General features: G+C 33.2%; 1 protein-coding gene across 2 annotated transcripts in view; it reads right to left on the bottom strand.

Annotated features, from left to right (window-relative positions):
• TBC1D23 (TBC1 domain family member 23) overlaps positions 1 to 15,414 on the bottom strand; it is a 51,131-nt gene that overhangs the window by 28,773 nt on the left and 6,944 nt on the right. For both annotated transcript variants that reach the window (XM_006195636.3, XM_006195635.3), the window contains exons 2-4: positions 4,670 to 4,781; positions 3,205 to 3,310; positions 1,929 to 2,133 (exon numbers count right to left, since the gene is read on the bottom strand). In XM_006195636.3, coding sequence (XP_006195698.2) covers positions 1,929 to 1,999 — 71 coding nt within the window. In that variant the 5' untranslated portion in view covers positions 2,000 to 2,133; positions 3,205 to 3,310; positions 4,670 to 4,781. The remainder of the gene's footprint in view (positions 1 to 1,928; positions 2,134 to 3,204; positions 3,311 to 4,669; positions 4,782 to 15,414) is intronic.

Genomic DNA, 15,414 nt, shown 5'->3' with positions numbered 1-15,414 from the left:
GAACATTTCAAAAAGGTGGACCCAGAGCCTTAGAAGCTGCTGAAGTGGCCTGGGTACCAGATGCTCAGGGTGAATCCCAGGAGGTGCCAAACACTGACCTTACTGAATAACTGTACCACTTCCTGCCTTGTTTCCTTGTGCCTAATAAATCATTAAAAATGTAAACAGCTCTAAGTACAGGCTATCATAATAAAGGTCAGTATTTATTGAGGAAATAACCATGCAACCAGACACTACAGCAGATACTTTACAAAGTTATCTCGTTTTATGTTTACAAGCAACTATACGAAAGATACTGTTATCATCCCCATTTTACAGATGAGAAAACTGAAGCTTAGCTGTGGTAAAGTAGCTCACCCAGGTCATGTAACAGAAACTGGGCATTAAGTCATTATGCCATACTACCCTTCCACATATATAAAATATTTCAACAAGTGGTATGATGGTAGACGTACAGTCTCTAAAAAAGCAAACTGTAAAGAAACTGGTGTACATTAGAATCACCTGGGAGTTTAAAAAAAAATCTACATGGTTCTACATAGTCTATTTATATTGGGAGCTTCAAGGACCAGTATGTTTTAAGTAAGTTCTTTGGCTGAACAGACATTTCTCCAATGGAGATAGACAAACTGCCACTAAACACATGAAAAAAAATGTCAAAAATCATTACTTGTCACGGAAATACAAATCAAAACCATAATGAGACAACACTCAGTCTGGATATAATTTAAAAAAACTGACAAGGATGTATTGAAACCGGGATCTTCATTCACTGCTGGTGGGAACATAAAATGACGCAGTTATTGTGGAAAAATCTGGCAACTCCTCAAAGGGTTAAACACAGAGTTACCATATGATTCAGCAATTTCACTCCTACAGTACATACCCAAAAGAAATGAAACACAAGTCCACACAAACACTTGTACAGAAGTGTTCACAGCAGCATGACCATAATAGGCAAAAAGTGAAAACAATCCAAATGTCCTTCAACTGTTGCCTGAGTAAATAAAGTGTGCTATGTGCATACAATAAGATTACTCAGCAATAAAAAGAAATAAAGTAATGATATATGCTACAATGTGGACAGCATCTCTGGCTGCACACTGCCATCAATTAAAAAGCTCTAAGCCTAAACAAACATTGAGCATGGATGTCCTCTTTAGAAATTTAATCAGTCAGGTATGTAAACAGGCATCAGGATTTTTTTAAACTCCTTCACTGATGCCAATGCATATCCAGTGTTCACTGTGCAGCCAAATCACTGGTCTAGATTATGTCACAAGATCCTTTTGGTTCTAAAATCCGAACCACCTGATCCACAGCACTGAGAACTACAAGAATTCTTTCTGGCCTCATGAGTGCCGCCTCTGCCAACTCCTCTCCTCTCCACAACAACCTACACATCTGTCTAGACTTAATTTAAGTGTCACCTGCCCAGGGAGAACCTCCCTGACCTCCAGGGAAAGTTAGATCACCCCCGTTACACACTCTCATAGCACTCTATATTTCACCTTTCTAACACTCTGCACATTTCTAATTACTTGTTCAATGCCTGTATTTCTAAGACTACATTCCAAGCTGTAACCTCAGCACCTCACTTACAGTAGCAGCACTCCAAAAATTTTACTTTTTACTTAAGACACTATAATGTTATTTTTATTTTATAAGTAAGAAATTAAAATAGAAATACCACCAAAAAAGTATAGTTATGCTGCATATATAACCTTTAGAAACATAAATTCTTAATTAAAGAATCCTTTACAAAATGTTTATAAACATAAAATAGTTAATAACAATTATGATTCAAACAACTGTAAACATTATTTGAATATTTTACTTTACCACCACAGTAAATTTAACAACTTTAGTTCAACGCAATCTAGGCCTTCATTCATTTGTAAAACTGTAATAACTAAATCACATTTTACCTGGGAATGTACTTATTCATGATAGCATAAAAGCAGTTGTATAAATCGCTGCGTGGAAGTTGAAGATGCATCAATGGTTTGAGTAGATGTATCCAGCTAAGGGACGTGCTATATTTAACGTTACGTGATTTACAATAAAAGGTAATTACAGATTCAATATCCAAAAGTAATTCTGCTGCCTTCTCTTCTGGCACTGAAAGCTGGCCTAGAAAATAAGTGTCAAAACAAAGTCACCAGGCATCTGTTAGAGGCTCAGTTTTTGGATATAACACTTATTTACAAACATACAATTCTATCTTACTGCATTTAGAAAATGCCAAGGGCAAAATAAAACTACATAAAAAGCACATTTTTCCTTATACTTACTCATATTTACTAGCTAGTCAGTATTTACTAACTTAATATACTTGACCTATATATATGTTAAACATAAGAATGGACAATCTAAAGCAGACAGTAGGAAAGGTAAGCGTAACCCACCTTTCTGAAAAGCAAAAAAGTATTTTCCAAACAACAGATTATCATCTACCTCAAGATGGGCAGCTGCAACTAGAGCTTTGTCAAGGGGAGGGAAAGTGATTCACTCTCCACCACCAAATTCCCTTCCTTTGTCCACATCAGCAATGTTTCTGAGGTCAGTACCCAAAAGTCTACTTAATCAATAATTCAACTAAAATATAACATAGAGAAAAACAAAAAGACACCAATGGACTACAGATGAATTAAAAAAGAGAAATACAAATCAAATTAATTTAACCTTCAAAAAGACCTCATGAGGTGACTGGAAACCTATTCACCCAAGGTTTACAAGTTTTTCTATAACAGATCTTGACCTATGACTTTCATTTGAGGACTGTATACAATCATACAGATCTTCAATTATACAAAAAGCTATTTAAAAACTGCCACAAAACTGTAGAAGTACTTGAAGAAATAAACATATAATGCAGAAGTTATATATATGTTCATGTATAACTGAAAAATTCTGCTTTACACTGGAATTTGACACAACATTGTAAAATGATTATAAATCAATAAAAAATGTTAAAAAAATATAATGCAAAAGTAACATTAAAAATCAGACTCTCTTTCTTAAAATATTAGACATTATTTCATAAGAATTTCAAAAGAGAAGTTCCAAAACTATTTATTAGCCCTTTACAAATTCAACATACCCCAAATTATAACAAGATAACTCTACTAAAGAGTGACTCCTCCACCCAAAAATTATTATTTGCAAAATTTTTCGCTGTTTGAAAACAATTATTTAACCTACCAATTAACTCCAGACAATCTTTGTGAATAGTATTCTGTTCTGGTAGGTCTAAAATACCATCCCATGATGCCAAACTATCTCCTTTTCCTGCAACATTTAGAGCAATCTGGAAGAAAGATTTAAAAAAAAAAGCTAGCTTCACATGTTATTTTTCATTCTTGGAAAATATGCTATAATAATGGAGGCCTAATATTATAATGTTGTATTATTAGGAATAATAATGCATACTTCAAAAATTACAAAGTAATATATCTAGATTAAATTTTACTACTTCATGTTAATCAGGTGAATCAAATGAATTACACAAAATATTTACATAGTTACATATGTAAATTTATTTCAAGTAAACATCATCAATGTTATAGACTGAATGTTTGCATCCCCTCCCCCAAATTCATATGTTGAAACCTAAGGCCCTAATTTGGAAGTGGGGCCTTTGGGAAGCGATTAGGTCATGAGGATGGGGCCCTAATAAGTAGGATCACCCCTCTTAGAGACTCCCAGAGAGCTCCCCCATCCCTTCAGCCATGTGAAGACACATTAAGTAATCACTATTCTTTTAAATTTAATGGTGTTACAATTATTTTAAAAGTCTTCATAACTTTCAGACTTTCAAACTGAATTATTTTAGTGTGCTACCAAGGATCTGCTTTAAAATAATCCGGTGGGTGGGGTTGTGAGGAAAGAATGAGGATACTAATCAAACAAGACTGGCCAACTGTTGACAATAGTTAAAGCTAAGTGATGGGTACACGAGGGTTCACTATACAAGTTTCTCTACTTTTGTACGTGTTTTTAAAAATTCCTGTAATAAAACATTCAGAATGCTATGTACAGGCATAATTCCATTTGTTACATATATATGTGCAGAGGGGGAAAAAGTAAAAAGATGCGTTTTACCTATAGGTGGTAGGTAACAGATGATTTTTACCTTATCCTTTGTTTACACATGTTTTAACAAGGTAACTATTTCTTTTTTTAATCATAACAAAATCTTAATTTAAAGTTAAAAAATGATAACACACACATACTGGAGAGCAGCTGAAGAGGAAAATAAAGCAAAGGAAATCTCCTGTAATACTCCTGTAAATCTCCTGTAACACCCAGATGCCTACTTCTTCCCATCCTTTTTTAACATAGCTGAGATCATTCTACATCTACAATTATATATCCTATTTTACTCATTGGTTGCATTTTTCCATTTCATTAAACAATCATCATAAACATCATTTCTAATGGCTACAAAAGAAAAAAAATTACCTCTCAAAGCCTAAATTATTAAATATACCAATTCAATAAACCACTATGGAAACACACATTTTACTAAGCTGCTCTGTTTGATAAAATTTTTAAATGTGGCATGTTCATAAGATTATAATCTTTTGCAAGTAAAACAACTGAAAATAAAAATTCTAAAATATTATTCTTAAGTGATTACATTTTATTTGTTTTAGTTTCCAGTTACCTTCCAAACTTTAGCCCTCAGATCAGCAGGCAGCGGTCTCCCTTGAATTATATTTCTCAAAGTTTCAAGATCACAACCTCCTGCTTCCAGAGCTTCTTCAAGATCTTTTTCCCTGAAAAACAAGTCCTGTTTATTAAGATAAATTTTATTTCTTATTTCTTTTTCCTCAGTATTCATCTATAAGTACAGCCTGTTAAAGGCTATGTCTAAGGAAAGAAGTTTCTCAGCAGCTAAAATGTAATGTCAAGCCATTTTGTTTTCTTGAAAGGCAATCTCAGGTTTTATATAGTTAATTTACTCTTATTTTACACTTAGTTTCAGCAAGCTTAGTTTCCTGTTTTCTAAGATTAAAGAAATTTAAAAAGAGGAGACAGGGCAAACAGGCTGACAACACTGAGAAGTCAAAGTAACAGAAACGGCCATAGCAGTAGTAATGACTAACACTTTCTACAGCACTAACTTTGTGCCAGCCACTGTTCCAAACATTTCACATGTGTTTTTTTACACTCTCGCAATAACCCTACGAAATAGGTTACATCACTGGCCCCAGCTTACAGATGCAAAAACTGAGGGAAAGAGTGGTTGTGTAGCTTACAGTCACACATTTATTAAGTGGGAGTCAGGATTCAAATTTTACCAGTCTGGTTCCAGAATTTATACTCTTAGCATTATGCCAGACAGTGGCATGAAGGGGAAAGTATAAAATTGGGCCAAGAATGCAAAGTATGGGAATACTTAGTACAAAATTATAGCGATATTATGCCTAGAGCAGTGCCTGGCTTACAGTAAAAATTCAATATATGTTAGAGGAACAAAAAAACTCTAATGGCATCACTGTATTTGTTATATACTAAAGCAAAATAATACCACATCATTTAGTAAATTATCAAGTAAATCATTAAGCAGTTATGTTTAGTCTACTATGTTTAAGGGGAAAAAAAGTATGAAATAAATTTTATTTTCATTTATATATGGTTTAAATAATAAATTAAAAAAAAAACTTTCACAAAAGTATGAATTGTTTTGGGGCCAGGAAACAGCCACTTAAAATAGTTAAATTCCCTCAGAATTCTCAAAAGCTGAGGTTCCAGTCACCGTTTACAATTTTAGTACACAATATATAAGAAATTAAATTTTTACAAGTAAAAATCCCTAACTTAGGCAGATTCTTTAAAGCAGGCTAAATGGCAGAACTTCCCACTAGGACCAAAAAATAAGGATTTTGTCACATTTTTGAGTTTTTTAAGAAAAATAAATTGCTTCAATTACACATTCTCTCAATAAGAGTATCTCCCCTATTGATAGAATTCCAAGAATATTAGTTTAAATGTATAAACTTACTAAAGTGTTGCCCCCTTAAGGGAAAGGAATTAAACGAAAATGTAATCACTTGGGATCATATTCAACAGAAAAGCACTGGTCAAATTTGAAATATTTCTCTTTTTTTGAGATTTTTTTAAAATTGAGTTATAGTCAGTTTAGAATGTTGTGTCAATTTCTGGTGTACAGCACAATTCTTCAGTCATACGTGAATATACATATATTTATGAAATATTTCTTAACAAGAATACTACAAATTCGTATGTCCAACTAATCAAATCTAAATAGTAACTACACACAAAAAAACATTTTGTTCTTTTGCTATATGGTCACCAAAGTGCTGGATCAGAAAGTGAAAAAAAGAGACTTTAAGTCTACGGCTGAGAAATAGTTAATTAAGGCTCGTAGTTGATAAAGACTGAAGTTTATCTGTTCTATTTAGCCAAAATGTACAAGACAGCCTGTTGGTATCTGAAGGATTGTTTGTAACCATTAAACAAAGAAAATTTAATGGAATCTCTGATGAATAAATACCATACTTTTAAATGATAAAATGAGGAAATGAACTGAAAACATCATTTAATGAGATAAAATTGTTTTACCAAATAAATGAAGAACTAGAATTTTTCCATTTTTCAGTGCAAAATCCTTGGTTTCTTTTTGAAGTAACTTTGCCAAATCCCTTACTATTCCAGACAACAAAGTTAGTACTTTGGGGCAAAATGTCCAATCCTCAATGTACTTTTAAAATCTTAATAATGTACAAACACATCTCTGTTGATACAGCTGCTACTGGAGTCTTTGATGCTTCCCCCCAGGGAACCGCAAATGTGGTCTCCAGGAGCCATGAACAAGAAACCAGAAAATGCTCCACCTCAAGTTGTAAAAGGCACTTCCCACAATCTAAATAATTAAAAGTAATGTTATCATCTGAACACGATGTTCAAAGGTTCAGTTATCAGATCTTCAACATTACAAATGTGCTTGTAAAAGAAATAAAAGAGCTGAAAATAATGAAGTTAAATATTTCATAAAAGGGTCAATTTCCTATCAAGGAAAGAACAACTCTACAGCATTTAGCTCTCAAATAGAATTTTCCTTCCCCTAAACCAAGTTTCTTTTTACTTTTGAACAAGCAACACCTAACATTCAAAAGCAAAACACATGTCTGGTAGAGTATGACTGGGTGGGTTGATTTTTTAAATCTTTGATTATGGTGGCTTCTTACCATCCTCACAAGCTAAAGGTTGATAAAAATGTACTGGATATTCAGACAGGTCTTAAAATAGAGAAGTATTCTAGGAATTATGAAAAGTAAGTAACTGTCTTCTTTGCTCAGAAGATTCAAGGCAAAGCAAATCCAAAGTTTGGGGGTTGTAAATTAGCAGAAATGCATCTCTTCCTGACTCTGTGACCTTGAAACTATAACATATGTTTGTGCAATAACACTACAGGTTACTGTTGATGATCTAGCAATGACATATTTTCAAAACTTTTATAAAACTTAGCAGAATTTCCCCATTGCTGATATTCTGTGGCAAAAATCACCTAATCTAATAAACACTGTTAACCCAAGTTGCTTTAGAATTACAGCAAGGCAAACAATATGACTAAATTTACATGAAATTAGTGTAATGTTTATATTTAAACTAGTAACTGAATTAGACTTCTCTTCCTCAACCAAATGGTGAGTAATTTCTAGTACATGGAAGCATTTGCACAATGCAAGTTAAGGGGGTGAAGGGATATGAATTTTCAAATGCTACCAAATTAAACATTCATTTCTAAATGCTTCTAGGATTAATAAATTCAATTTGAAATTTTGTAACTATTTTTCAAATAAGCCATACATTGAATCATATTTAAAATTACATTTTTTAAAAGCAACTAGATTATAGCATACGCTGCATTCCTAAAACTTAAAAAGTTACAGAAAATCTGCCACTAGGGAAAAGAAACCCTATATACTTTATTTACAAATTGTTTTACTCCTAGTCATGTTCTAAACACTTCTCTTCCCTATAATTCCAAAATGTCTGAAAAGTTTAATTGTACACACTCCTAACAGAAGATGAAAGCAAGACAATCCATTTCCTAAAAATTTTTTTTTACATATATCTTTCTGCACTTAAAACCCATTTCCAATATCAGCCACTCTCCACGCCCCAGCACCCAGCTCCCAGCACCTCACAACCATTGATTTACTTTCTGTCTCTATACATTTACCCATTCTGGACATTTTATATATGGAATCATATATATGTGATCTTTGTGTCTGGTTTCTTTCCCTTAGTATAATGTTTTCAATGTTGTAGCATGTATCAGTACATGCTTTTTATTGTCAAATAATATTCTATTGTATGTATATACTATAATTTATCCATTCATCAGTTAATGGCCATTTGATTTGTTTCAATTCTTTGGCTATTAAGACTATCTCTTAATTTTGAACATAAACATCAATAGTCCAATTGGTTAAGTGTATGATACATATATACTTGTTTATTATTCATTCTTCCCAAGGACATCTGGAAGAATTTAAAAATCAAGTCTATTAAAACTTCACACCCATTAGGATGGCTATTATTTTAGAAAACAAAAACAAAAAAACAGAAAATAAATGTTGGTGAGGATGTGGAGAAATTGAAACCCTGTACACTGTCAGTGGAAATGTAAAATGATGTAGTCACTAAAGAAAACAGTATGGTGATTCCACAAAATAATTTAAAAATAGTATCAACATATGTTTCAGCAATTCTACTTCTAGATATAATGCCCAAGAAAAGTGAAAGCGAGAAAGAGCAGATATTTGTACATTAATGTTTATAACATTATTCACAAAAGCCAAAGGTGGAAACAACCTAAATATCCTTTGATGGATATACAAAATAGGGGAGATACACACACACACATACACACATATACACACAATGGAATATTATTCAGCCTTAGAAAAGGAAATTCTGACACATGCTTCAACATGGATGAATCTTGAGGACATAATGCTAAATGAAATAAACCAGTCACAAAAAGACAGGGTACAATTTCACATATATGAGGTACTTAGAATAGACAAATTCATAGAGATAGAAAGTAGGATGGTGGTTGCTAAGGACTGGAGGCAAGGGGGTAAAGAGGAGTTTTTTAATGGGTTACAGAGTTTCAGTTTTACAAGATGAGAAGAGTTCTGGAGACTGGCTGCACATCAATGAGAATACAGTTAACACTGCTGAACTATATACGTAAATGGTTAAGATGGTAAGTTTTATGTGCATATTCTACCATAATTTTTTAAATTCAACTGTATTCAATATATCACAAAAGCCCATGAATCCAAGCTTTAGAGTCAGATCTGAGATCCAATATTGGCCCAACTCAACAGCCATGTGATCTTAAGCAAGTAACGTATGTAGAAACACAGTGACTACCTTATAGGGTCAGTTAACGCTTAAACAAATTTCTGAACACAAAGCACTCAGTGCAATACTTTGAACATAATAATTCTTCAATAAACAGAAGACATGAATACTATTATCGTTATTATTACTGAACAATAGCTGACTTTTTAAAAATAACTTTTTCTTAATGTATCAAAATCATTTTAGAGAATTTGGCCAATGTAAAAAAATATTTTAAAACCAACCACAATTCTATTACTATGAGATAATCACTGTTAACATTCTGTGAATAACTTTTCAGTTCTTCATATATGTCTGTGTGTGTACAGAGACATATATACATATAAAAACTGGTATATTGAGTATATAATTTTATACCCTGCAGGATTCACTTATTTGTGTTTTTCAAAAATATCATACATATTTCTCTGATTCATTCAATACTCTTAAAAATAAGATTTTTAATGGCTGGAGAAATTTATCTGGCTGCTCCTCTACTGCTTGCTATTTACACACTTCCTAAAATTTCCTTGCATTAATCTTTTCCTACTTATCCTTAGCACAAATTCCCTCAAGAATTATTCAATAATCAATATTCCTTAATGTTAAAAGTTAAGTAACATAGGCATCAAATATTATTTAGAATTACGGCAGTATCCATTAGAACAAAAAACAAAATCATAAAAGATGCTTACTTAATTAAGTGAAATAGAAGGAAACTTTTAACTTCTCACATAGCATCAGTCAGTACAACCTGAGTATACTTAGAATATGTATTATATTTGTATGTATCCTACTTGAATAATTTAGATAACATTTATGGATTTTTTTAACACATACACCTTTCACCAAGCAATAAAAGAATGAGTAAAATGATTTAGTTACAAGTATGTCAAAGCAGTGCTTATTTTAACTATGAAAAACTACAAGCAATGTAAATGTCCTAAAATGAGGAATTGATTTAAATCAGTATATGGAATACTAAGCAACGGTTTAAAATGCTGAAAAACAGTTCATAACATGGGAAATGTTTGTTATTAAGGACTTGTATTAATTTTTTAAGAAAAAGAGTTTGAAAATTAACATGTAAGCATACATGTTTGAAAGAGAAAATATACTATTCTCATTCCACCCTCATTCTTTCCCACACACATAGGGAAGGATATTTTAAAATCTTATTTCTAGTGGTGTACTTACAGGAGCATTTTAATTTGTCTTTTTTTTTTTTAAGAGGTGGCATTATTAACTGTATTCTCTAAAATAAACAAATATTTGCAAGGAGAAAAAAGATAATAAATCTCAGTATGTATGTCTTTACTTAAAGTATTAAGTAGCTATTACTTAAGAAAGAATATTTCACATAATCAATAAGAATACAATGTGGCATAGTGGCACATATGTATGTATTTTTGTTCTCCCATACCGAATACTGAAAATGCAAACAAGATAAACAAGTGCAACCCATACTGACAACTGTTTTCTTTTCTAAAAGTTTACATATATGATAAACTTGGAAGGAAGTTACAAAATGTAAAAATATTTGATTCTATTGTTGAGCATGGAAGAAAATTAATTTTGGAGAAAGAGTATGCTCCCCATGGTTCCTGTGTATGGAGTTAAAAGTAGAGTGTGGAAGGGTGGCACAGAGTCGTTAGAAGAACTTTCGTGTGGCTTCACTTTATGTCCTCAGTATTAATTCCATGGCCTGAGACTTTAAGCACCTTCTCAACACCCTGAACTCCATTCCTTTGTTTTCCTGCCACACTCAGAAAGCTGCAAAATCCTAACATCAGGTTAATCTAACGAGTTCTGCCTTCTTTGTTCCTACGCTCTGCTCAATGAGGACTTCATTAGAAAACAAATTAACACAACTTTATGATGCTATCATAAATTCACCACCTTCTATTTCTTCTAGGCATCAATGCTACCCAGAAATCTTCTATTCACCACTCTCTTCAGACTCCCCACCCAGTCACCTTCCTTCAAGTGACATTTACTTCTAACTCTAAGGAGAAACTACAGGCCAGCAGGTTTCTCTTCCCTTTGATCTCAGCCACTCTCCAAAAACAAACATAAGCTGCATATCATCCCAGGAATCATTTCCTTCTTTCCTACATGCACAGATGTCTAGGTATCCTTTCTCTAGCCTGAGACTAACTTCACCTGGGTATTACCTGCCCCCTCCCAACTCCTCTGGAACCACATGTCACCAATTACCCCCTCTCTGCTACCTTCCACTTCTCTTTCTCCTCTGGCTCTTTCCTCTGAGTCTATATGCTTATGTACTGCTATTAGAAACAACATCAACAATGACAACCGCAAAAGCTCCTCCAAACTTTCCTTCCACGTAGTTAACTGCATCTTTGATTGTTCCTTTCACGGCAAAGCTTTTTGAAGGTATTCTTGACAATATATGTCACCATTTCTCCCTCATTTTCCACTCAACTCCTCCTCTTATCCCCTGCCCATCACTTGTCCATCCTCTTTGATACCCACAACTCCAGAGGAACCATTCTTCCTATGCTCCTTCCTAATAACCTTTCTAATAACAAATTCTTTACTTTAATTTAACCTTTCCACAGCATCTGATGACTCTCCTTTCTCCAAAAAAGGATAAGCAAGTAGCTAATAAGTACATGAAAAGACACTCAATATCATTAGCCATTAGGGAAATTCAAATCAAAACCGCAATGAAAAAAGACCCCACAATGAGATACCATTTCACATTCACAAGGATGGCTAATACCAAAAAGACATAATACAAACTGGAACCTTCGTACATTTCTGGTAGGAATGTAAAATGGCACAGCCTTTCATGAAACTGGTTTAACAGATCCTCAGAACGTTAAAAATAAAGTTACAGTATGATTTGCAGCAACATGGATGGACCTAGAGATTGTCATTCTAAGTGAAGTAAGCCACAAAGAGAAAGAAAAATACCATATGATATCACTTATATGTGGTATCTAAAAAAGAAAAGGTGGGGGCACACACTATGAACTCATCTACAAAACAGAAACAGACTCACAGACTTAGTAAACAATCTTATGGTTACCGGGGAAAGGGAGTGGGAGGGGATAAATTTGGGAGTTTGAGATTTACAAATGTTAGCCACTATATATAAAAACAGACTTTTTAAAATTTCTTTTGTATAGCACAGGGAACTATGTTCAATATCTTTTAATAACCTTTAATGGAAAAAATATGAAAATGAATATATGTATTTATATGCATGACTGAGATACTGTGCTGTACACCAGAGATAGACACATTATAACTGACTGTACTTCAATAAAAAAAAAAAAAAAAGTTTCAGTATAATCTAGCGATTCTACTCCTAGGTATACATTGAAGAGAATACAAAACATACACAGACAAAAACTTGTATATAAACCACAACGAGATACAATACAACAAACTTATTGGGATATCTAGTGTCAAAAAAACGGGGAAGTGAGGGTAAGAATATGGAGAAATTAGAATCCCTGTGCATTGCTGGTGGAATGCAAAATGGTGCAGCCACTGTGGAAAAGCTTGGCAGCTCTTTAAAAGGTTAAACACAGAATTACCATATAATCTAGCAATTCCACTTCAGGTATATACCCCAAAGAACCGAAAGCAAGGACTCAGATATTTACACATCCATGTTCATAGCACATTATTCAGAATAACCAAAAAGTGGAAACAACCTAAATATTCTTTGATGTATGAATGGATAAGCAAAATGTGGTATGTATGTACGTGTGTGTGTATCTATATATAGATATATATAAAATGTGTACATATATATATAATGGAATGTTAATCAGCCTTGAAAAGGAAGGAAATTCTGACACATGCTACAATGTGGATGAACTCTCAAAACAAATGCTAAGTGAGAAAAAAACAGTCACAAAAGGGGAAATAGTGTAAGATTCCACTCATATGAGGCACCTAAAATAGGCAAATTCACAGAGACACAAAGTAGAATAGAGGTTAACAGGGCCTGAAGGTAAAGAGGAATGGAGAACTATTGTTTATTAGATACAGAGTTTCTGTTTGTGATGATTAAAAATTCTAGAGATAGACAGTGGTGATGGCTGCACAACACTGTGAATGTACTTAATGTCACTGAATTGTACACATTAAACAAATTTTATGTTATGTATATTTTACTACATTAAAAAAGGCCATAATAAAAAGCTTGTAAGTAAATATTTATAACAGTACTGTATTATTCATAAAAGCCAAAAAGTAGAAACAAAATGTCCATCACCTGATGAATAGATAAATAAAATGTGTATTCATACACTGGAATACTAAGAAATAAAAAGGAATGAAGTGTTCATAACATGTAACACATGCATGAACCTGGAAAAGTATCCTCAGTGAAAGAAACCAGACACAAAGGTCACATATCGTGTGATTCCATTCACATGAAATGTCCAAAATAGGCACGTTTATAGAAACAGAACATAGATCATTAGGGCCTGGGGTGAAAGGGGAATAAGAGGAACTGCTAATCGGTACAAGGTTTTTTTGGGGTTAATGAAAATATTCTGAACTTTAGATCATGGTGATGATTGCTAAACTATGGGAATACACTAAAATCACTGGGCTGTACAGTTTAAATGTATATATTTTATGATACATGAATTATGTCAATAAAATGTTACAAAAATGTTTACTGTTCATTGGCGAACATTTAGAGATGCTTCGATTTAGAGTTTTTAGAGGAAGCTACTGCAGCCAACCTTCATTTACCATTTCAAGAAAAAGAGAGCATCACTATGAAGGGTCCGAGCCACATCTTAAGATTGTTAAGGAGATAAGGGCTTGCCTTGCCTCTTTAACTCCTCAAATTGATAGCATTACATGTTAACAGCCACTGTGGGAAAAGAACAGACTTGTAAACAATTGCTATGGCAGCTCAAGAGCAAAAACACCAAGGAATTAAAAATATAAAGACTTAGAAACAACATGTTTCAGAGAAAATAGTATAAAATTTAAAACCAGAAAACGTGACATCAGACTCCACACATTTAACAGCTGTGTGACCTAGAATACAAACTCAGTTTCTCCACCTATAAAATGGGGAGAGTACCAGATACCACCTAATCAAAAGAGGTGGAGAGTATTCATACAGCGTATGAATTATCTTCTCTTCCAACAGAATATCCCTCGCACTCTTCTTCCCATTCCATCCTAATGCCTATACCTTGCCTGTATTTATCCTTTCCAACTTTCTCTTTCAGGATGGTCTCCATACAAGACTCCACCGACATTAAAGATTCATTGTTTCCCAAAAAAGAAGTGTGTTAGACAGTGAGTTGCTGGTCACATGAACCACTGTTGGGTACGTGTGACACAAATCCTGAGGCACAAATGAGACAATCGTCAAATGTGGAAAAAACTAAAATCACAAGACAAGAGAAAACATGAGTGTAGGAAAACATAGTCACTCTTCATTTAGACAAGAATAAATCTTTAAAGACAAAATAAGCACTCAATAAATTTTTTTAATAGCATACATATGAAATAATGAAATTTAGCCCTAGAAGTAAGCCATTAGCAATCATTCCCAGCAACTTATTAGATGGCCTGTATGATTTCCCACAGCCTATTCAACTTCAGAATAGCACTTTGTCACCTAAGCATATTGAGATAAATTGCTAAAACACTTAAGACAGAATGTTTCCTGGATTAGAAACAAATTGTTTTAATTTATAAAGCTTCTCAGTCTATCAAGTAAGCTAAGTCAACTTCATTAGTTTTCAAAATTCTCAAAATCTAATTCTTTCCTGTAATGATAAAAAAGTCAAAGATTACAGTAGTTCAGAAAGATCACTTAGGACCTAGAAAATGCATAATTACTTAAACATAAATGTAGAGTACAGAGAAACTACAGAGAAAACCCAATTACCAATTTAAAAAAATATTAATTTTGTGTCTTAAAGTGGTCAGTGTCTAAGATACATTATTATTTGATTAAAATAAAAATAAAAAAGCCACGTTACTGGGAAGATCAATAAAAGCCCAACACTTGCT

This window comes from Camelus ferus, chromosome 1, assembly GCF_009834535.1.
Source record: "Camelus ferus isolate YT-003-E chromosome 1, BCGSAC_Cfer_1.0, whole genome shotgun sequence".
NCBI lineage: Eukaryota > Metazoa > Chordata > Mammalia > Artiodactyla > Camelidae > Camelus > Camelus ferus.
Note: the sequence above shows the minus strand (reverse complement) of the source record. Positions and strands in the feature narration are given on the sequence as shown.